The 23,880-nt window shown below is 31.6% G+C and overlaps 3 protein-coding genes across 6 annotated transcripts; 1 reads left to right on the forward strand and 2 right to left on the reverse strand.

Annotated features, from left to right (window-relative positions):
- Positions 1–365: 365 nt before the first annotated feature.
- LOC129284355 (uncharacterized) lies at positions 366–6,730 on the forward strand. Of its 3 annotated transcripts, none has more exons than XM_054919807.1 (4): positions 366–1,165; positions 4,323–4,859; positions 4,985–5,276; positions 6,276–6,730. In XM_054919807.1, the coding sequence occupies exons 1-4, from the start codon at positions 599–601 to the stop codon at positions 6,308–6,310; spliced, it is 1,431 nt and encodes a 476-aa protein (XP_054775782.1). In that variant the 5' UTR covers positions 366–598; the 3' UTR covers positions 6,311–6,730. The 3 variants fall into 3 exon arrangements, with proteins under 3 accessions (XP_054775782.1, XP_054775781.1, XP_054775783.1); XM_054919806.1 differs by having other exon boundaries at positions 367–1,165; positions 4,281–4,859; XM_054919808.1 differs by lacking the exon at positions 366–1,165 and adding an exon at positions 3,739–3,885 and having other exon boundaries at positions 4,281–4,859.
- A 7,590-nt stretch (positions 6,731–14,320) lies between these two features.
- Positions 14,321–16,325, reverse strand: LOC129284535 (disease resistance protein RPV1-like). The gene is made up of 2 exons (XM_054920047.1): positions 15,745–16,325; positions 14,321–14,818 (listed from the first exon to the last, which is right to left on the reverse strand). The coding sequence occupies exons 1-2, from the start codon at positions 16,272–16,274 to the stop codon at positions 14,413–14,415; spliced, it is 936 nt and encodes a 311-aa protein (XP_054776022.1). The 5' UTR covers positions 16,275–16,325; the 3' UTR covers positions 14,321–14,412.
- Positions 16,326–19,433: 3,108 nt separating this feature from the next.
- LOC129284584 (disease resistance protein RPV1-like) lies at positions 19,434–21,710 on the reverse strand. 2 transcript variants are annotated; one of them, XM_054920101.1, is made up of 2 exons: positions 21,151–21,710; positions 19,434–19,959 (listed from the first exon to the last, which is right to left on the reverse strand). In XM_054920101.1, the coding sequence occupies exons 1-2, from the start codon at positions 21,609–21,611 to the stop codon at positions 19,551–19,553; spliced, it is 870 nt and encodes a 289-aa protein (XP_054776076.1). In that variant the 5' UTR covers positions 21,612–21,710; the 3' UTR covers positions 19,434–19,550. The 2 variants fall into 2 exon arrangements, with proteins under 2 accessions (XP_054776076.1, XP_054776075.1); XM_054920100.1 differs by having other exon boundaries at positions 21,097–21,710.
- Between the last annotated feature and the right edge of the window lie 2,170 nt (positions 21,711–23,880).

Below are 23,880 nucleotides of genomic sequence, written 5' to 3' on the forward strand. Positions count from 1 at the left end.
ATATTTATACAAAACCATAAATTAACCAAAAATATATAATTTAAGTATAAGATAAGAAAAAAATGCTCTATCGAGCTTCATGTGGGTTGAAAATTTCAACGTTGTCTTACACTCGTTACTCCGAACCTTCTTTTTTCTAATAACATGAAGTAATATAACTCAATCAAAGCTGGCCAAAAAGAAAAACAATCAATTAACTGTAGTGTCGTCTTTCTTTCCCATCTACTTTCTCACGTCCTAATCCTAATAGTCACATCGATACATATATTAATTAAGAAAACCATTTAAATATTATTATTTTCACTACCAGAACAACAAGCAAGAAACCCAATATAACCTTTTGGCTCTTGGATCAGTGCAATTTTTTCTAATCTATCAGAAAAGTCTAGAATTCCCACCTCTATTTCCAGTAAACTTCCTCCTCTCATGCCTTCATCAAATCAACTACACATTTCGATAGAATAGTCTCTCTCAGGACTTTTGTCAAACACTTAATGCGTGTGAACACCCACCCGACACGCACAAACACATACCATATGTATAGATCATAGAATTGTGGCCTTACAGTTTCTTTCTGCTCCTGCGACTCGTATCGGCGATGGAGTTTTTCGAGAAATCCAAAGCCGTGAAGCTTCGAAGCCACCTGGACAAGTACCTCGTCGCCGACGACGACCAGATTGAGGTTCGGCAGAGCCGAAACGGGTCTTCGAGGAGAGCGCAGTGGGTTGTGGAAGTGGTGGAAGGGAAGGAACGGTGTGTGAGGTTGAAGAGTTGTCACGGCCGGTACCTGACGGCGTCGGTGATTCCGTTCTTCCTGGGGATGACCGGGAACAAGGCGGTTCAGGCGGATTTCGAACCGGGTTCGCAGGGGATCCACGAGTGGGAGGTGATCAGAGACGGGTTTCAGGTGAGGCTGAGGAGCTGCTGCGGTACGTATCTCAGAGGGAACGGCGGGACGCCGCCGTGGAGGAACTCGATCACGCACGACGAGCCGTATGCCTCTGCCACTCAGAATTGGATTCTGTGGGATGTGGAGAACGTGAAATTGCTCGACGATTTCGATTCCTTCTCGTCATCTGTTTCCGATGACCACTGTGCCTGGGAGCCACCATCTCCGATGTCCATCATCTCCGTGCAGTCGCCGATGAAGAGTTCCAAGTTTCAGGTGCGTGTATACACCCTACATGTCTCTAGTCTCTTATCAATTTTGTTCTTTACAATTCTGGGTTTTGTTTTGTCTTTTTATTTAAAAGTTTTCGTCTATTATTATTATTTTTTTTTTGGACTAGCATGTTCATCTATTATTTGAAGATTCAGTATGTTTTTCTTCAATATTTTATTAGCTGAAGTATATACAAATTGATAGAGTTTGGTGTTTTCATGGTTCTACCAGTAATTGAACTTGGAATCTGTAAGTCTATCTCCAAGTCAACATATAGCATTAATGCACAACCAAGAAGACTCAAGTTTGTTGTTTTGAGAAAGTACATTTTAAATGCATTTAGTTTTAGAATTACATTTTTGTGCCCTCTTCAAAAAAAAAAAAAAGGAATTACTAGCTTGTTGAAGAGACTGTTTACTTTTATATCATAACTAAATTTATACTTGATTTTATTAATTAGTAACTAGTTATATTTTAATACTTGATAGTGATTTCATCTAAATCAAGATGCTTAGTTGGAAAAACCAAACTGAATTAAAACTACTTTACATATAAGGTTAAAATTTGTGGGATAAAAATATAATTAAAATTAAAAGTTAAAAATTTAAAAATAATAAATTTATAAGTTTAATTCAAAAGTTTGACAACTAATAGTGTGAAAAACAGCTCAATCATAAAATTAGTCATAATAGTGTATCCCATATTTACTAATATTGATGAATATTTAATTTGAGATTATAAATATAGCTCTACTTAAAATATCATTTTTTCAAAAAAGGAAAATTCTTGTCGCTGCTTTTATGTCTGGTCTTATTTATAAATTATTTTTAACATGTTTTATTAAAATCAAAAAAAATTTAAAACTCATTGATTCTATATAAAAATTTAACAAATTTTTATTTTTATCCCTGTTATATATATAATTGAATAAGATATTTCCTCTCATTAAAATTTAATGGAAGGTAAAAAGAGAAAATTATGCAAAAAAATTAATAAAATAAATTATAAATAAAACCCGAAAAAAAAAAATCTTTTTGTGTCTATAACCAGAGTGAGCATCACTTTATTGGGATGAGCTTATGCAATCGAACATGAATGGAATTGAGAGACAATACCATATAAGTTGCTCCACTCCTTTCACCAACTCCTCAGCACTAACACTGTCACTGAATAAACGCACTATCTATTAATAAGCAGTTGTTCTATTCATATTAGACGCACTATCTATTAAACTTTACCACCAACATATGATAGACAAAACAAACTTGGCTTTCTTTTCTTATGTTGTAATAATGTTGGTATTTTCTTAATTTGAAATTAGTATTGAAAGTAAAAATTTTGATTATAAATTTTCTTTCAGTTGAATTAGCTTCATGGTTCTAACGCCACATTTCCTACGCGCTATTGTTACTCCAGAATGTATGATATTTTATAATTAAAAAAATGTTAATTCTTCTACCTATGTGTTGATTAATTGTATTGGATGATAGGGATAAATGTAAAATTAAAAAAAAAAGTCAATGTTTTCATGAAATTTAGAAAAATACTTTTTTTTTTTTTACTACATGTGATACTTATTGAAAATGTCCTGCATTGTAAATCGGGTAGATTATATCCATGCATTGAGAATTTAACCTAGGAAATCTGATAAAAAAAATTTTCTGTAAATAATATTTAGGTGCATGTGTTGAAAAATAAGTTTTTGTTCTAAACATAAGTCATGTGATAGTTTTTATAATTATTTTTTAATTATATCGTCGCTTGATATATTCTTCTTTTTTAAAAAATAATGTATTGAAATTTTAGTTTTTATTATTAAGATGTTTATATAAAATATTTTAAAAAATATAATTAAAAAATGTAATATTTTCAAGATAAAATTTTAGCTAACTGTTTTTTTAAATACTGTGAAATAATTATTATCAATACATTATATTATCATCTTCATGAATTACATAAAAAATAAAAAAAAACTAGATTGGATGGATTGAGGCAATAAATAAAAGTCAAATGTGAATGAAATTGCGTTCACACTGCAACAATCACCTGGAGGACTGTGTTGCAATTATTGATGATATGATATTATGATGTATCACTCTTTCAATCGACCTCATCAATGAAGGATGCTTCCTGTGATACGTTAGACAGCAAAGTGTCTTTCGTTTCTCAACTACCTTCTAACTATTTGGCCCCGAATTTATTACTATGTCCAAAAAATTAGCATTGTAGCTTCACATGTTGAGTTAAATATCTTTCCTTCCAATTTTATTCATAACACACTTTTAATCAAATCATTATACCTATCAAAAAAGAAATTAAAATTAGTTGATGGTTTTAGATTTAAAAAAAAAATTCACCGCAAAAATTCCAAATATCCTACTTTCAGAAAGGGTTACATATGAAAAAAAATCATAATCATAAATCATAAATCATAAATATTCAAATAGGTTGTAAAAAAATTTATATATTAAGAATTATGAAAATCTTCTAAAAATTCCATATATCCTAGTTTCAGAAAAGGTTATATATATATATATATATATATTTTTTTTTTTTTTTTTGGGTTGATGACGAAGTTGCTTGGTGGTGGAAACCGTTGCTGATCTTCCATGCCATGTCTGGATTCTGGATACGAATAATCTTTCATATTGCGTGTATCAGAATTCAAATCCATAACTAAGCTTTACTGCTTTAGTTTCCTTCCTATTGAAGCTTTAGACCTGGTAATACCTTTGCTTTTTTCTAGATTCATGTTTCTTTTCTCTTCCTTGTGGCCCTGGTCAGTTCAAAATTCGTTTTATACTAGATTGATTGATTCCATGTTGATTCTCTTACCAATTCGCATTCATCATTACATCATTTATTGTTGTAGCTAGAGATTATTTATTTATTTATTTTTTTAAGATTTTGTTGGCCGCAACAAACAGAATCAAACCTGAAAAAACTACTTTCTTGCCTGCTGGGAAACTGATCTCTGCTTCACCGTTCATTTTCATCGTCCTCACATCACACAAGAATCTCTATAACCACGAAGTGTTCACTTTTCTTCTGACGTATCAATTCAGATTATAAGTTCTGGAGCTTCGAATTAGGCCTTATTTGAATCTGCGTTTTTCAGAAAAATTCCATTAAGTTCATAAGCGGCATGGATTTCTTCCAGAACGCAAAGGCGGTGCGGCTCCGGAGCCACCACGATAAGTACCTGCTCGCGGAGGAAGATGAAGAGTCGGTGACGCAAGACCGAAACGGGTCGTCCAAGAACGCCCGATGGGTCGTGGAGCCTGTACCCGGATACGACTTCGTGATCCGCCTCAAGAGCTGCTATGGGAAATACCTCACCGCATCAAACCAGCCCTTGTTGCTGGGCGTAACGGGTCGGAAGGTGATCCAGACTCAGCCGGGGAGGCTCGATTCGTCCATAGAGTGGGAACCCGTCAAAGACGGGTCCCGGGTCAAGCTCAAGACCCGGTATGGGAATTTTCTCAGGGCCAATGGAGGGTTGCCACCTTGGCGAAACTCCGTGACGCACGATATACCTTATAGAACTGTCACACAGGATTGGATCCTCTGGGATGTGGATGTTGTAGAGATCCATGTTCAGTCTCCCCCGAGTCAGAATCCCTCGGCTCCACCATTGCCTCATTCCGATTCTCTCGATCTACCCTACACCAAATCTCTCAAATTTTCCAGGCAAGAGGTATGCAATTGCGATCCGTCTAATATTTTCTGTTAACTCTGAGCTTTGATTTCAATCCGTTAAACATAGTATCGTAAAATTTGTAATTTCGTTTTCTGATGATTGATTTTGACATTGTTTGGCAGTCGGGGGATTCAAATGTGAGTTCGCCGCGGAAGGCGGAGGGGCGAATCATATACTATCATGTTGCTGAAGAAGATGGTTCAGTGGAAGATGAAGGAGTTCAAGGGTATTCTCTGGTTTTCAAAGGGAATGGAGTGGAAGAACTGACTCGTAAAATTACGGAAGAGACGGGGCTCGAGGGTATAATAGTGTGTTGTCGTAGTCCTTTGAATGGAAAACTTTATCCTCTTCGCTTGGATCTTCCTCCGAACAATGTCACCATGCAGGTCGTTCTGGTTCTTCCTTCTTCAACAGGTGAGTTTCCTTTCTTGTAAATGCTGAATACACATCTTTGAGATGCATTAATGGTTGAAGTCCCCTTCATTATGCTTATAAAGCTCACTATAGTTTGCTTAGACTTTAAATTCTCGACGGTTTACTGCTTTGTGGTGGTGATAGGTGATCTGCTACCTAGTTAGTTACCTCAAATTTGTCTCTTGGAGATCAAGCCAAATGATTGATAAAATCGAGTTAAAGAATTGGAGATCATGCTGATAATTTAATCATTTAACTGTTAACTGACCAAAAAGATATTAACAAGGATTGAACTCTATACTATTTCAAATATGAATTCTTTTTTCAATTCCTTTTTTGGATTCTCCTTGTTATCATCATGGTTTATTAATTCATTTAGACTTTGTTCTGTTATTGCATTTTGGGATTATTTTAAATGTGCTGCTATCCAACACACCAACTTGGTGTATTTGATATTGAACTTGAGAGGGTGCTTGTTAAACAGAGTCAAACTTATGTTGTTAAGAACACTTTGCACTTTATCCTGATGCTTAATATGAGAATTCAGTTCAAAAACATAAATTTTTTGGCGAAGATTGTAGAGTAGCTTGAGGAATATCTTTAATTATGTAGAACATCAAATATGTCATATTAGAGGATAGGATGTTCTCCAATATTATTGCACAAGACAGGAGAAAAATATCAGAGAAAGTGAAATCCACTGAGCATATCCTTGTAGAACCTACCTTCATTCTTCTTCTTATCACGCTTTGCACACAATCAGTGGATCCAAATTCTTATAATAAAGACTCAACTAGAGGTGAAATGTTAAGTTGAATGAGGGGAGGGATAACAAAAGACGGCCAATTCATTGATAAATTGGCGACCCTCTTGGTTTGGCTGCTCACATAGGACATAACATGTTGATTTTGTATGTCGTCTTTTTATTTTTGTGGGGTTTATATCTTCTAGTTATCTTTGTTGACTTAACAATTTATTTCTATTTATCCGGTCTTTCAGTGGCACGGGAATTTGAGGAACAGGGTTTGCTGTGAGACGCCTTAAATTATTGTAATTTTGAATCCATTCAAATGCAAAGATCTCTGTACATATTAATCCAAGCCGATTCGAAGTCTCTGTGGAAGCATTTTGGACTGTGTTGCGAAGCGGCTTCAACGGAGGTACCTTGGTCATAGAGGTCATGATATGATGATATCAATACATATATTTCATATTATTGTAAATATTCCGATACTGAATTTATGTTAAGGCTCAATCTAGTGGGTGTAGTTTTAAAATGCCTAGTCTTTCTCGTAGATGCAGGAACTTCAATTTTAAGTGGTTTGGAAAATTTCTTGTTTTTTTTTAAATTATAAATATTTAAGAGTTGTATTTAAAATTTTATTTGAGAGAGTCGAAGGCTGATTTTTTATTACCAAATATAAAATTTTAAGTTTTGTAGCATTTTCAATTAAGCTTTTAGTGTTGGCTTGTTGGTTGTATGTCCCGTTAGAACTGTTGATCTAAATTATAAACCAAAAAAAAAATGATAAAGTGAATTATAGAGAATAGATTATATATTAGTTAGAAGTGTGTCAATTTATAAGTTGGTTCTTTTGATATCCTCTAATCACGCAGTCCATGTAGACTTGCGTATACAGTGATGGGTTTTATTTGATAGGAAAGGCCCATTACTAAATCTTTTACTCTCCAATCATAGTTAAGAACTTCAATGGGGGGGGGGGAGTAAAAACCCTCAAAACAAGGGCTCGTTTGCTTGCTCCAAAAAAAGGGTATTGATTAAAACAAAGAATAAAAATAAAAATGCAGTAAATTATTCAATCCCTCCGCGGTTAACATTAAAAAAAAAATTTAATACCACATATCTCAAATGTGTCTACTACAAATCTAAAAAATAATAAATTGTAATCTTATGAATTAAATTATTTATCTCCTTATGAATATGGTTACTTCATGTCTTTTTCACATTTTGATTATTGTATTTTTATTTTTCTTTTTTAAACCATTTCTTTCCAACAAACAAACATTGACTCTAAAGATTTGTGTAGGCTGAACTTTTGCTCGATGAGCATGTAATTTAAGACATTCTACTATATACAAATTATTCATTTTTATTTATTATATACTAATCAATACTCTTTGATCTGTGTACTGTCAAAAATAACCTCCTTTTATGTCGGTCATTTTAACTAATTTACGTTGGTTTTAGGAGCTGAAGTACCTAAAAGTTAGTGATCTAGGATCTACTTGATTAACTGTCTTCAGAATAGTTTTTTGTTTAAAAATAAAAAATAAAAAACTTGTTTAAAGCTGGAGGTGACCCGAAGTTAGGCGGGCAAAACCCCAATTGTGACGGTTGCTGTAAATAATACAATCAAGAAAACTGGGTGTGGCGGCTTATTATTGGAGCAGAAGTCTGGGGTTTTTTTTTTTTTTTATAGTTTGCAAGTAGCTAATAAAAAGCTATAGACAAATAAATTGGTAATCAAAAGTGGCTGTTCAATCGATGCAACAGCTCGCCTGGACGCTGGTAATTCTACAGGAAAGCAATTCCGAAGAATATTGAGACTTGCTGATGCTGACATGGAAATTCGTGTGATGCATACTCAGAAGGAAATTTTTGCGCAGATTGGCTGGCAAAAGATAGTTCTAATGATTGTATTTTTCTTAATGAGCCTCCTATATATAGAGAGCTTGACCACTTGTTGTATGGGGATAAAGAGGGGATTAATACCTTTTGTAACTCCCTCAATTTTCTTTTCAAAAATCAGAAATATTAATTAGAATATGCCAATAAAACATTAAATCCCAATAAAATAACCTATCATTTAAATAAATCTGGTTCCCAAAAGTTTCACCAACTATTGGGCTAGACAAATAAAGCCCAAACATGATCAAAAGATGAGCCCAATAATCTCCATCTTAGTCAATCATATATTAATTTAAAAATTTAATAAGTATCAGTTATTAAAAAAAATAATTAGTGAATATGTAGATATCAAAAAGCTCACATTTATGTCAACCTCAAAATACACAAGTCCAATCATCCTAGGTCATGGCATAATAAAAGCCTACAAGTGACACATGCCAAATCAAAGAATGATTAGAGCCCATAGGCTCGATTCACCAGTGCCTTCCTTGTGACCTCCCGTAATCCTTACTTGAAGAATTATAAGAGGTAACAAATGATATCTAACCTCTCAATAACAAATGGACATTCTACATACATTAGCAAACCCTTTTGAATATATTTTACAACCATAGATTTATATATACAAGTATTTTCACAAACCATTTCACAATCTAGTTCACTAATAGAGGAATACTATCTTCACAATATAATCAATTTAGTTCAAATCCTCAAATAATATAAACACTATTAATGCAAGCCCTAACCCATTTTTATAACTTGCCATATCTACCTTGTACAGTTGGCTGAAGCTTGGATCGAGAAAACACTTAGCCAAAAGTACATTGCATACAGAGCTAGACTACCATCCTTGAAAAACAGTGCTTTATGTCCCCCAATCCCAAACTAAAGAAAGTGGCCCTAACAAGAATGCCAGTCACAGGATCTTTAGTGGTAGCTTATTGCATGGTAAAAGTAATGACATAATCTCCAATATATCCACCATAATCATATCTTTTCTTATATTCCTACAAGTATATCGCATTTAAAACATTTTCAAAATATACAAGCATGTTTGAAAAGATTTGATCATATTGTTTTCAGTTTTTGAAGCAACCATGCATATTTGAGAGGATTAAACTAGCATTAAAAGTCAAATTCATGATCCAATAATCACCCAACAAACTAGCATGTTTGAAAGGAATAAAATAATCATATAGCAGTTCATATATCACATAAGCATGTTAGACAATTCAAAACATATATTTCTAGTCCAAAATCAATCAAATTAGCCTTCGGCGGGCACTGCATTCCAGAGCAGTTTATATATGCATGTAACAATATAAAACAATGGTTTTTTAGTGTAAAAAGAATGATCATTGTTACTTCCTTTTCAAGCTAAAACTATACATGCTAGAATGTTCTCGACACCACTAACTCAAATGCTACTTTACAAAAATTAACAACATATATAATTATTTTATAAATCTCTATAATTTATTTTATCCAAAATTAACTCTAATATTCCTAAAGTTTTCTATTTAATCTCTGAACTATTTTATCCTTTAACTTAAAATTAATTTCTATAAAATTTTGTCCATTCTTCATCTCTCTAAAATTAATAAAAACCTTGTATTCAAATTTTTCCTAAAAGACTCAAACTCTATCTCTTCAATTTATCCCAAATACATATATTTGATTTTAATTCTCATATTCAGTTTATTTATAAACAAATCTAAACTTTAGAAAAATTTTCTAGCTTATTAGATTATAAATAAGTTTTATTCATTTACCGTAAGTCTTTCGGAACAATAAAAACTACTCTAAATCCTTCAAAATCAATTATTAGGGCAAAAACCAGCATAGACTCCAGAAATACTTAGGTAAACTTAGTACGTTACGTTATTTGTGGTCTGTCCAATTAAAATGCTTTAAGTAATTTAAATAAAATCTCATGTGATATTTTTTTAATTGATTTTATTTTTATAACAGAATGTACATTTAATTTTTTTCCTTTTCTCTCCTCACTATCATTAATATTAGAATTAATTTATACTAAATATTATTTAAATGTCAAGTTTTTATTGGATAGACCACAAATGATGTAATACATTCGGTCTACCTAAGTATTTCTCCATAAACTCTTAGTCTTAACATTTATAACTCTTTTAACAATCCAATAATCAGTTAAAAATACTCAATAAATTTAAAATCTATATCTAATTTTAAGTTTCTCTTACTTATTAGAACCCAAAAATATCAAAAAGGAAAATAAGGAAAAGAATTGGATCACTTACCTAATCTTTAGAACTTAGAAGCCTTGAAATCAATGAAATAAATATTTAGGATCTAACAGGTACCCAAATAAAATTTGAAGCATAATATTCCCTTTAATCTTCAACTCCCTCCCCCTCTCACTCGCATAGCATATAGCCGCGCGGATAAAAACGAAACGAACGCATCGGGGCCAATTCGAATCGCTTGGCATTATTTAACACTCTAAACCAACAGTGGGCCGTGGCCTACATGCCCACTATTGGTTTTATATATTTTTTTATTTCATTCTTTATTGTATGCAAACTTATTTGTTATACCGATACGTGTATATATATATATATATATCTCTCTCTCTCTATATTTTGAAGGTTCTAAGATTTAAAATAATATTGAATTTGCATATTTTATTTCAAGTAAAATTCTCCTAATATTTAAATAATATGTTATTAATTGGACTAAGGTGTATTTATGTTAATGAACTTTTTTTAAAGAATATTGGGCACCTTGTAAGGACAGAACTAGCTTTAATAGTTACAGAGGCCAACTTTTAGAAAAAAAAATTAATTTATAATTTGGAAATATTAGATGCCAGATTAGGTACAAATATATATACTTTTTAGAAAATTTTTAAATTAAAATAAAATCACATAGCATACTTATGTTTGCTCTAATCCGTACTTTTCAGAAATAAAAGTTGGTCTACATTATAAGATAACTAATTAGAATTTCAAATGATACTCCATTTTCACTTGAACAACGCATGATGTTCTCTTTAATTAATAAGGGTATGAGTGAAATATTAAAATATTTTTTTAAAAATAAAACAACCTAATAATTTTTCTTAATCTACATGAAAAAATGTTGAAAAGTGTATATAAAGGGTGCATTTTCTAAAAGCCCTACTTAGTCTAAAACACCTAATAATTGGGAGTTTTTATAATAGCTTTTTCAACTACACTCTTATTTTATTTATTACTTTTTTTAAAAAAATTATGTATTAAATTTTTAATTATCATTATTAAGACACTTATAAAAATTTTTTAATGAATACATAACTGAAAAGATATACAGTTTTTTAATAGATTAAGATTTTACTAATTTCTTTTCTAAAACTGTGAAGTATATAGTTATTAATGCCACTTATTATAGCCTAGAGGAAATATAAATATATATATATATATATATACATGTATATAATTTGTGTATGTGTGTGTATAATATGGAAGATTATTTTAATTGTGGTGTCATGTCTACACCCCCTTCCTCTCATCGCACTCCCTCACTGTCACGCGCACTCTCCCCATGGAATACAAGGCAAGGGTATTGGGCTGGGCCGGCCCTCCCTTGCGTAACACATAGGTCTGCCCCTAACATTTTATATTAATAAGTAAAGTAATTTTTTTTAAATTATTTTTTTTAAAGAATTAAAAACTTCTTCTATTACTCAGCCATTAATTTTTTTCATTTTCTACTTATATGACATACGTATGAGGGGTTAGAGCTGGGAAACAAATAGGCTTAGCCCTTAAGGGCCTGACCTATAAAGGCCCAAGCCCTTAAGCTCAGTTTTTATTTTTCATTTATTTTTTAAAGCTGGCTCCTATTTGAAAGGCTCAAGGTAGGGCTCGTAAGCCCTATTATGAAAAAAATTAAAAAATTTTAAAAAAAATTAAGCACTATAAATTAATTTAAATATTCTAAAATTAAAAAATTTAAATCCTCATAATCTTTTATAAATTAAATAAAACACATTTATAAGTCTAGCAAGAAAATTCAAATTTTGATTAAAAAATATTTTATTTTTTATAAATACACAAACATAATAATTATATAAAAATAAAAAATATCAAAAATTTTATATCGTGCATTGATATTTATTAAATTATATTAAATTAATTTTAGAATAAATTAAAATTAATAATAATGTAAGTCATGTAGAATCAGGGCTTCAGGTGAGCAAGTCTTTATGGTTTCAAACACATGTTCCACCAAACATAATAATAATAATAATAATAATAATAATAATATAACAGGACTTGAAGGGCTACCTAGGTCTGAACCTGAACCCCTTTTTTATAGGGATTATCAGGGCTAGGCCCTCAAGCCTATTACTTTTAAAAAAAATTAATTTTCAAAGCCCAAACCCTTATTTAAAGAGGGTCTTGGCTTTAATGAGAGCCATGCACAGTGGCACATTGATAAGTAAGAATCTGATCATGTCTTTTAATTTTAATTTATCCACAAACTCTTTTTCAAGAGTGTTAGTTACTCTAAAGTCTTTTTCTATGAATGTTAGGTACTATGGTATTTTGTTAAAATAAAATTTAATACATATTATCAAAATTTTAAATATTTTAATATTTAATAATTTAAATATTATTAATTACAAACATTCATTTAAGATTTATAATTTTTTAAAAATATTAACTGTTCAAAGTACTTTTTTCATAGATTTATGGATGACTTGTTATTTTTTATATATTGATCTCCAAGTTTTGTACGAGACAGTGCCCAAATTATTATACCTTTTGTCCAAGTCAAAACTTATCCATATTTTTAATATTGGTTAAGTAGTTCATTAAATTTTTAGGTTATTCTCTATAATTTTTTTATCAACTAACCATTTTCCTCCAAAATATTGTATCATCCAAATTTAATACTTTTTGTATGCTACAATGTTATAGGTAAAATAAAAAATATGATAGATCAAGACCAATAATATGCTAACAAAAATGCTTATTTGGAAGATATTACATGTCCCATTAATGTGCTACCAAAAAGTTACTTGATAAGAAAATAATGGAGAGATGAGGGAAAACAATTCCTTTGTTAATTTGGAGGCTCATTCCCTTTGTTTTTAATACAAAATTGTAAAATATTAAAAATGTTAAAATATTATATTAAGTGGTGTAATATTTTGAAGAAAAATCATTAGTTAATTCAAAAAAGTGACAAAAAAATGACCTAAAAAATTTAAAAAACTCAATCAGTATTTAAAATATGATCGATATATAAAATATTACAAGTCATTTATAAATTTATGAAAAGCTAGTTTCAGTTGTTAATATTCAAAAAATAATTTATAATTTATGGATGAATATTTATAAATAATATTTAAATTATTCAATATTAAAATATTTAATATTTAAATAATATTTATTATATTTTATTTTAACAATACTTCAAGATGCTTAGAATTCCTAAAAAAAGACTTTAGGGTGCCAAATACTCCTAAAAAAAAGTTTAGAGCCAAATTAGCTCAAAGGACATGTCAGAGTCTTATCTATCATTGTGTGTGAACCCTATGCACATGTCACATTAGTAAAAAATAAAAAAGTTAATGATTATCTAATAGAAGGGCCTTTTGCTCCTTAAAAAAAAATTCAAGGATAAAATTATCCTATTTATCAATACATAATGCCTAGTACTCCTCCTCAAAAAGAGTTAAGGGGTAAAAATGTACTTTAACCCTTATTAATTTAAAATACTATTTTAAATACTCCTCTTTAGTCTCACCAAACCATAAAAATTTTCTTTTCCAAAAAATTATATCTTTAAATTCTTTTTCAAGTAAATTTTCCTTACTAACTGATTATCTAATAAATTCTAGTTATCACAAAATTTCATCCCATGTTAAGTAAATCTTAGAAAATAAAAATGAGGATGTTACACCTTTCATCCTGTTTAATAAATAACATGTTATAAAAAATTAATTAAAGAAAATATATAAGATAAAAGGGTAATGAGAATTAGTATTAAAAGAACTCCACTTCTCCATTTTTTTTTCCATAAATTGAACTTATAAAAAATTCCCCTCCCCTTCCCTCCGTCCAAACACATCATAAGGTTTTTTATCATATAAAAGATCTCTCTCTCTCAAATTAATCTATACTCTTTGATGATCATTAACTGGAGTCTAAAATTATATTAAGTAAATTTTAGCGTCTACAAGTTCAACCAAGCACCATCTGTTGGATAATGACAATGAATGATAATTTTGGAGACACATGACTAAATCTGGACGCAAACATCTTTCAGCAGAAATTTGAATATTAGTTCATCATATTTTGAGAAACTAGTTTCTTTTATTTTACTGATTCCTCATTGATATAAAATATGATATATAATTGATGACTAGTTATTCTACTTCTAAGCTTTATTTTGAGATTTAATTAATGAAATTCAGGGATCTATCCAACTAGTTTGAAGTAGTAATAAAATAAAACAATGTTACAGTCCACGATACAAGCCACGCCTACGGTTTTGTTGCTCCTTTAAGATCTGCGAAACTCGATGTTGCGTAGCCATGTAATCCTCCATGGCTTTTGGATGACACTGTCGAATGAACATTTGTTGTTTCAACTGCAAAATGCGTTGGTTGGTCGTATTGAGTTCTTCCCAGTCATTTTCCTCATCTGTGCGCAGAGCCTTTTCTAGTTTCAGATCACCAAGCTCTTGCAGCGTTTTGGTAAGATCCTGCATGTCGTTTGGAGTCCCCGTTTTTAGAGTCCTCTCTAGCTTTGCCTGTGCCGTTTGCTTCAGGATTGCGATCTTCTCCTCCAACCCACCAATGCGCATGCCTTCTAGTTTCTGCGACACATCTTCAGCTATCTTCTCTACCAATTCTGCCTCAAACCTATCTTCCATTATTCATTTAAACCTCATCAATCAATTATAATTATGATTTATTTATATTAAGGATTAATAAAGCTTGTGGTGGGTAATAATAACATATCGTGAGTGAAGTGAAAAGGACCAATTTTTAAAATTTAAACATGGTAATTTTTTTTTTTGAAAAGCATGTTGGAAAAAGTTTTCATAAATTTTAACAATATTTAAATATAAATTTATTTTATTTAATATCAGGAAATTGTATTAAGAAAATGGGGGAATGACGCTTTGGGTTTCTTATAAGGAAATTATTGACACTTTGGTTTGAAATAAAGACTTCTTTAAATTGGTAACAATAACATACTGCATTTTAACAACTTATTTTTTGAACTTTGAAGCAAGATGTTAATATTTCACTTATACTATTTTGTCTCTGTCATATCTAACCCTTCTCTGCCAAAAAAAAAAGTCCAACATACATGCCTCCTAAAATTTTTTTGCCTCCTTTTTTAACCACTTTGGGGACAGATAGATCCTATAATCCTTTATACGTCCCTTTTTTTGGATAAGAAGAAAAATTAAAAGGAAAGAAAACTAAAAAAAAATCCTAAAAAAGGTAAAAAGTCAGTATTTTTGGAAATTTCTTTTTCTAGTTTTCTCTCCGCCTGTCTTCTTTCCTTTTTTTCTCTCTATCCAAGCCAAGTCTAATGTTTTTGTCTAGATGAAAAAAAAAATAGAGAGCAAAGAAAACTAGGAGGAAAAACTATTTAAAAATAAAAATGGTGAATTTTTTTTTTACCGTGTTTGGAAATTTGTCCTCCTATTTTTCTATGCTATATATTTTCTCCTTACTTTTCCCTCATCCAGACTAAGCCTAAATGTTATTGTTAGTAGGAAAAAAATTGTTGAATAAGTGTTTACCCGAAAAAAAAAAAATTGTTGAAAAAGTACCTGTTCGGTGAACATTCCCAGCCAGAGGTCTTGGCGGCAGAAGCCAAAGCAACACGCCAACGTTGTACCTTGCTCAAGGAATCCTTAAGCTCTCTTTCATGGCGGACAAACGCATCAGCAAAACATCCAGTCTGGTTTTGCACATGAGACGGATCTACATGGTAGAAAACAGGCACTGTAATCTGCCCATGTTTTAACTTACACTCAATCATCTTCCCAAGTTGGTCCAAACACTCTCGCGAAGATGCATAGTTCTCAGAGAAGATCACCACAGAAAGCTTGGCTTCCTCAATGGCTTTAACCAGTGAAGCAGATACTTCGTGGCCTTTCTGGAGATTGTAGCCTACACAGGTTTTAATTCGTTGCCTGGTCAACGCAGCTTGAAGATGGCTTGCAAAAGTATTGCCTATGTCGTCTCCTCTGAAGCTGAGGAACACATGTGAAGGAGAAGGATCTGGAGGACGAGATGAAGAAGAAGAAGAAGAAGAAGAAGAAGAAAAAGAAGAATCAAAGAATGACCAGTGCTCCATTAACTTGAGTGCATGTGGCCTGAATTCAAAACTTGTAGATATAAAAAGATATGTGGGGGGGGGGGGGGGGGGGGGAGGGGGGGAGAGAGAGAGAGAGAGAGTATTGAAAGGAAGTTTCCTGCATAGTAAATCGTGGATTCTTTTTTCTATGATGATATAAGAAGGATTTAATTGACCTTATAAGCAGCAATGAGTTCGCATTGGGTGGTCATTGTGATGAACAAGAGATCTAGATGTTTAAAATTTATTTGGACGGGTTAGAATTAAAATTTTTAATTTGTAATTTTTAAATATAAATTTATTATGTCTTAAAAAATATGGTAATTGGAAAAATCACCTCTCTATTTAAGATCCTGCTACCAAGTCAGGCTTACTCGGATGAATGATTAAAGATTGGAGATTTGACTTGTTCGTGGCTGTTTTAGTCGCATTCGTCAAAAACAAGCGGCGAATGCAGTAATGCAAATGAACACTCAAGAAACAGCGGTGTAACTCTGTATATTCTATTCACATCTTTGTAGCCGCTTTGGCTCAATTAAAACAAACATAAATTAAATCACTCTTATTTTTTATAATAAATATGATAAAATTTAATATTATATATTATAAATATGAAAATCATCATATTCTTTAAAAATCTCATGAATCAAAACTCTCAATTTTATGAATTAAATTGCTCTTCTTTCATATGAATACAGTTTATATATCTCTTCATATTTTGATAACCTTATTATTTTTTTCATTTTTAATATATTTCATTTTCATCATTTCTAACAACCAAATGGGACCTTAATCTTTTAGTTTTGAAATGTATATGCATTTTTCATTAGAAGCAATCATATTTAAAATATGATTAAGTATTAAATATAAGCATATTTTTTAGCAGGGGTTTAAACTTTAATTAATTTGTCACTCTGTTTGCACCGGACCTAAGCTGTAGGTTGATTTTAATTTAGTTTAATTTGGTCAAAATAATATCTATTCAAATTAACATAGTACCACTTCTCGTTATTTCTGGTTTACCATCTGTCTACGGCAATTTAGGACGGTGAAGAAATTCATATTGCTTTAATAGAACCGCCCAACTCATATGCCTATTTTTCTTTTTTATTTTTTAGCATTAGCTAATAATTAAAAAATATATATGTAGAGTATAATATTTTATTAATCAATCATATTTAATTTATAATTAATATATTTTAAAAAATGAATTATTTTGGTTTATAGTTTAATGAAAATGATCACATATAGTATTTTTTTCTTACCAAAATATTATTATAATAATAACGTTAATATCATAAAAAAATACTATTATATATATATATATAATTTTATTACTAATTTATTAATCAATCAAGTGAGTATCAATTGACATATTAAAAGATCACAAGTATTGACAAAGTGTGTGGCACACATGATAGGGATATAAACTTTTAAGTATCATTTTAGGGTTTGATTTTTGAAGGTATCTTTAGAGAGAGGACAACAACATAAATAGTATTCAAATTTTTCGATGGAGTAGTCTTATAATTACTGGCTATGGGAATACATTGAGTAACCAAAAAAAAAAAAAAAACCCACTAGTATTGACTAGCATTGTATATTTTTTTAATTCTTGAATAGGTAATACACTTCTAGTTATGGTCGGTGTATTAAAATATCCAGAGAAATCGGAGAAAAATTATATTATTATATTATCATCGACCCGTAACCATGTTAAGAAAACCATATTAGTTGTTGAATTAGCAAATGGAATTCATGGTTCAATCGTCATAAACAACTTAATATATTTAAATAATATATATGTTTAAAATAAAAAGCAATCGTCCACAATAACAAGAATGAATTTATATATCTATCTATCTATCTATCTATTAAAAAATGGCAACATCCATTAATATACTTCTAGATCTTGAACAAAAATATACTATATATCACGAGAGTAATTCAAAACAATGTCTCAATCCTTTAAGAGATTAATCTTGATTTCATCAATAATGCTATCCTTGGTAGGAAAGAAAAGTGAGGGGGGGGGGGGGGAGAAAAGGGGGTAGTTGGGGGATAGCATTTCCCCCTACTTATGGAGAGAAAAATAGAGGAGAGAAAGTGAGAGGAAAATATGTGAAACCCATATATTTTTACCTCTAACCTTTCTCTCTAAATATAGGAGGATTTGGGAGACAAAATTTCATTTCCAAAATTTACCCATTTATTTTTTGTTGCCGCGTCTTGCTTTCCTCCATTTTTATCATGATATTTGTAGTATAGTTATATTTTGATCATGGACCTTTGTTAAACAAGCGGTATATTTAATTTTTATATTAATAAAAAATTCTAATTCTAAATTTTCAATTAAGTATTTTATATTTGGGTATAGTTTCAAATTTTAAGATTATTATATATTTAATAATTTAATAAATAAAATTTGAAATTGGATAAAATATTTTTTGATCAATATTGGATAAAATAGTTTTTAAATTATGTTTTTATTCAATCAATGATATATGATAGAAATTATTATATATACATATATAATATGTTAAAATATTAAATTTTATTATATGAATATTTTTATAAATAATAAGTTTATTATTGTCTATATAAAATTAACAACTTTTTTTTCTCTCTATTTTTTTTTGCTCAGCCAAACACAATAAGAAAAATTATATCTCTGTACTTTTTTCTTCTTTTCATTTTCACTCATTTAATTTTCTTTTTTCTTTTTTCTATTTCCCCCTTGCAGATCAAGCACAATATACTTCCTCTGATCCTATTTATAGGGCAGAGAGAGAAAAATTTTTTTAGTCTTACTTATAAGTCACATCATTAAATTTTCATCATAAATTTTCTTTTTTACCCTCTATTGAATGTTGGAGAGAAAAAATATGATATTAAAATGTGTATATTTAATAAGGGCAAGGTTGAAAATCTATTAAATTTTAAAATAGAATTAATGAGTTTTAAAATTTTTCTTAATGTTGGTGAAATATGTTGGAAGTAACTTATAAATGAGATTACAGGAGTAAGTTAGGTATTACATATGGCGAGAAAGAGAGGCGTTGCTTTTTCTTATTCCATTTATTGTTTCTTCATAATTGCTTGCGCAAAACCATGATATAGATGGAATCTTATATGAAACCGAAAATATAATTTCACTAATTTCACAACTGCTTCCAATTAACGAAAGAGGATCAATCAGTTATCACAGACAACAATTATCAACCTTGACAATCATGCATGACGATGGAAGAACAAATCGAAACTTCAATTATAATCTTAAATTCCACGGTAGAGGCCACGCCTGCGATTCTCTCTCTCAGCATTAATCTGAGCAATTTGGCGTTGAGTGGCAGTGTAATCTTCCATAGCCTTGGGATTACACGGCGAGCGAATGAACTTCTGCTGCTTGAGCTGCAAAATTCTCTGGTTCGTCACGTCAAGTTCTTCCCAGTCCCTATCATCGTCCGTACGCAGGGCCTTGTCCAGTTTCAGATTCGCTAGCTCTTGCAGTGTCTCTGTTAGATCTTCCATGTCGCTCAGATTCCCACTCCTCAAACACTTCTCTAGCTTCGCCTGTGCCATCTGCTTGTACGTCGCTATCCTGCTCTCTATCCCGCCATTGTTAATCGAATCTAGCTTCTGCAACACGTCCATGGCGATCCTCTCCACCAGCTCTGACTCCATCCTATATACATATAGTTCAAAGTTGAGCATAAATCACAGACACAATTTGAGATTATATAGCTGGATAGATACAAACACATACATACATACATACATACATACATACATATATATATTTTTGCTTTAGAAATGGAGATCAGCTGCAGAGCGGGGAGAGAGGACAAATGGAAGAAAAATCTCAAGTCTACCTACACTTTGAAAACCTAATAATTTCCGGATCAAGTATGAGTACGGCGCAATATAGATTTCTAAGTCCCGGGCAAAACTACGCTCTATTATGACTCATTAAGAGTGAGAAAACGGGGGGAGGGCCAAAATTGCACTAAATAATTTAAAAATTACAAACAATGATCCCAAAAAATTATAGAAGAAGATTAAAAAATTTTATTAGTCTTTTTTTTTAATTTTTGATTTTTTTGTCATTTTGTAGGTCAAAATTAACTTTTGTTAATAATAGATCTAAATTATATTGCTTTCAAAAGTTAAAGAAAAACATTATAACAAAAATGAATTTATGATTTTAAATGCTCCTGGATTTATAGTTGGGTTAAAGGGAAAGAAAAAAAATACTTTGAAACTTTTTCTCCAAAGACACCTGACATCCTAAACATTTTTGCCCCCAGAGTTCAAAAAACAGAGCATTTTGACCCCATCGTTAAAAATCCCAAACATTGATCATTAAACTAAAGTTTGACCAATGATATATTTGTATTTTTTCCTTTTTTCTTTCTGTGTTTAGTCTCCGATTTCGTTTTCTAGTGAATTATTTAACTTTTTTTCTTTCAACGAATGAAAATGAAGATAAAAAAAAACAGAAACAAAGGAGGCCAAAATCATACAATACCCTGGTTAAACTTCAATAAATGGTCTACGTTTGAGATTTTCAATGGTGGGATGGAAATGTTCTGTTTTTGAAACTTTTGTGGCAAAATTGCTTCAAAAAAAGAAGTTTAAAATGCCAGATGACCTTGGAGAAAAAATTTTAAAATATTTTTACCCTTTAACCCTTTAAGAGCCAATTTGCTCCTTTATTTAAAGATATAAAAGATATTTTCGATGCCTTATATTTTGTATTAGGTAAAAACTTCCAAAAAAAAAAAAAGTTCTATATGGTGGTCGGCATTTTACATGCACTAACCTGGTGACCAAACAATCCCAGCCTGAAAGATTAGCAGCTTCAGAAAGAGCGAACCTCCAACTTAGGACCTTGTTGGGGTTGGAGCCCATGAGACGGCGATCATGCTGAGCGAATGAATCGGCGTAGCTTCCGGTCTGATTCCTGACGTGGGTTGGTTCGATGTGGTAGAAGATGGGGACGACGATCTGGCCTTTGGATCTCTTGCAGTCCATTATCTTCACCAGTTCGTCTAAACACCATCTTGAAGAAGCATAGTTTTGAGAGAAAACTACGACAGCAACCTTAGCTTCTTCGATGGCCTTCAACAGTGCCGGCGATATCTCGTCTCCTCGCTGGAGCTCATAGTCGATGTAGGTCCTCACTTTGAGCCTCGTTAAAGCTGCGTGAAGATGGCTCGTGAAGCTGTAGCGAGTGTCCTCGCCTCTGAAGCTGAGGAAAACGTCGTAGTTTTCCCCAGAGAGTTTGGGGAATAATGGAGGAGGAGGAGTTATGTTGGAGGATGAAGAATATGCCATGAAAGCTCGGAAAAAAGCTCTAAGAGTGATTGAAAATGAAGACTCGTAATCAAACTTCTTCTCTGCAATATAAGAACCTTTAAAAGACGAAGTGGGAACGCTTATTTATCGATAAGTAACTTGATTCGTTTCTTGGCTGCTTCCTCCATTTGAAGGGGTCGTCTTAGTTTGTTTCTTTTTTTTTTTTTTTGGGTCAAAGTCTTAGTTTGTTTCTTTAAATTAAAGTCCAAAGTTTATGCCATGCGTGTGGGATTTCACATTGAAGCTCTACTCTTGACTTGGAAAAAGCTCATGGGAGGTATGTATGTGTACATAATATATTGTTGACGGTATGGAGGTAAACCGAGAGCTGCTTGAGTCATGCTAAAAGATACTATTCTTAAGAATTATTCCAGCACACCTAGATGATGGACTGACAGTTTTTTAGGATTAAACAAGCACGTCTTGTACAAGCAAGGCAATAGAACAATAGCACTGACCAAAAAGCAACTCAGATGAACACAACACACAGACAGAGGAGGAGGGAAGAAGTGGCTCAAAAACTCTAGAGCCTGGCACCTCGTCTTGTTTACACTCTCGCCTATATATAGGCATAAACCATAGACATTAATGTTGGGCTTATAAGTACCTCATTAAACATCATTAAGCCTGTATTACACGAACATAAAACAACATAAATCCTCGGCTACACACGCACGCATTCATTACTCCTGGAGCTGTTAGGGACAAACAAATAATGGATTTGATTAACATAAATCTATTTAAGAATCTATTTAAAGGCCAAAAAACATTTAAGGTTGAATTCAAATTTCAAACAGCTAAAAATTAAGGTTTTTCGATAAGCTCATGTAAATAAATAATTATTTATTTTTTACAAAAATAATCCATAAAAAGAACCCACTACCTCTTGAACTCAAGTACAGGGGCAAATTGGCTATTTTCAACTACGATTGCCCTGAGTTGGCCTGTTTTGTGCATGCGAGCTCACTTCTCCTTCAAGCCTATTTTATTAGCCCATTTCATTCCTTAGTATTTACACACTAGGAGCACTCTTCATTTAGGTAATGTGGGATTTTCTTTGACACACATGCATACAATTACCACAACAATCCCCCATATGTATCAAAAGGATTTACTATCATCTAAGTTATTCACACGAAGGATAATCACTTTGAATTTGGTGTCTTTAAACTTGAACTAAACCTAGATTAATAAAATTTAGCACATAGAAAAGCCAGTGCAACTTTGTTATTGAACCAACAAATCTTGAGTATGTACTAGAGGTCATATTAATCAAATTATACCCCTACAATCTCTGCTGTTAATGATGATTTTGCACGTTATCGGCCATGTGGGCACCTGATTTTAACAAATGCTTTAGAGATTTTGCACGATCTCATAAGAGTACCCCACTCCACATTTGTATAGGTGTTTTCATCAAGTGAATTTGCAATGAATACACTATCCATATGGACTATAAAAATATTAAGAGCTTTCGCTCAGCCTCTATTCAATACATTTTAACACTTTCTCAAGTCATAGGAAGGGACAAAAATTCAATGCTAGTAGAACTAACAAGTGACTTGTTCTAACCTATTGAACCTTCTTCATGGGATTTCCAATCACAAAGGTTGGGTTGTCATCACTATTAATTTCAAACATGTTTAAGTCCCATTCCCCTCAATGTTTCAATAATAAATTTCTTTCTTAGGGGCTTAGTAAATGGATTTGCTAGATTTAACTCTGATCTTACATAATTGATTGAAATGACCCCATCTTTGAGCAGTTACCTTATAATATTATGTCTCAATTGAATATGTCTACTTTTCCATTAACGGTCTTATTTTTAATTGTTGATATTATAGACTAGCTATCACAATACAAAGACACTGATGGTGTGGGCTTTTCACCTATTAGAATTCTTGCTAAGAAGTTTTTCAACCACTCAGCCTCTATTCCTGCTAGCTCTATGGTAATAAATTTAGAATCCCTGCAGGATTTTGTATTGATTGTTTGTTTTGTATACTTCTAGGTTATTGCATCACTAGCAAAAGTGAATATATAACCACTAGTGGATTTTGTCTCTTCTAAATTTGAGATCTAGTTAGCATCACGATATCCTTCCAATACAATGAAAAAGCCACTATGATATACCATAATTTATGGTACCTCTCAAATATCTCAAGACTCTCACAAGAGCCTCCCAATGTTTACTGCTTGGATAGTGGGTATATCTGCTTAATCTGCCTACAGTGGGTATATCAAGCCT

Source organism: Prosopis cineraria, unplaced genomic scaffold (genome assembly GCF_029017545.1).
Source record: "Prosopis cineraria cultivar Desert tree isolate PC_DT_omini unplaced genomic scaffold, ASM2901754v1 PC10, whole genome shotgun sequence".
Classification (NCBI taxonomy): Eukaryota; Viridiplantae; Streptophyta; class Magnoliopsida; order Fabales; family Fabaceae; genus Prosopis; species Prosopis cineraria.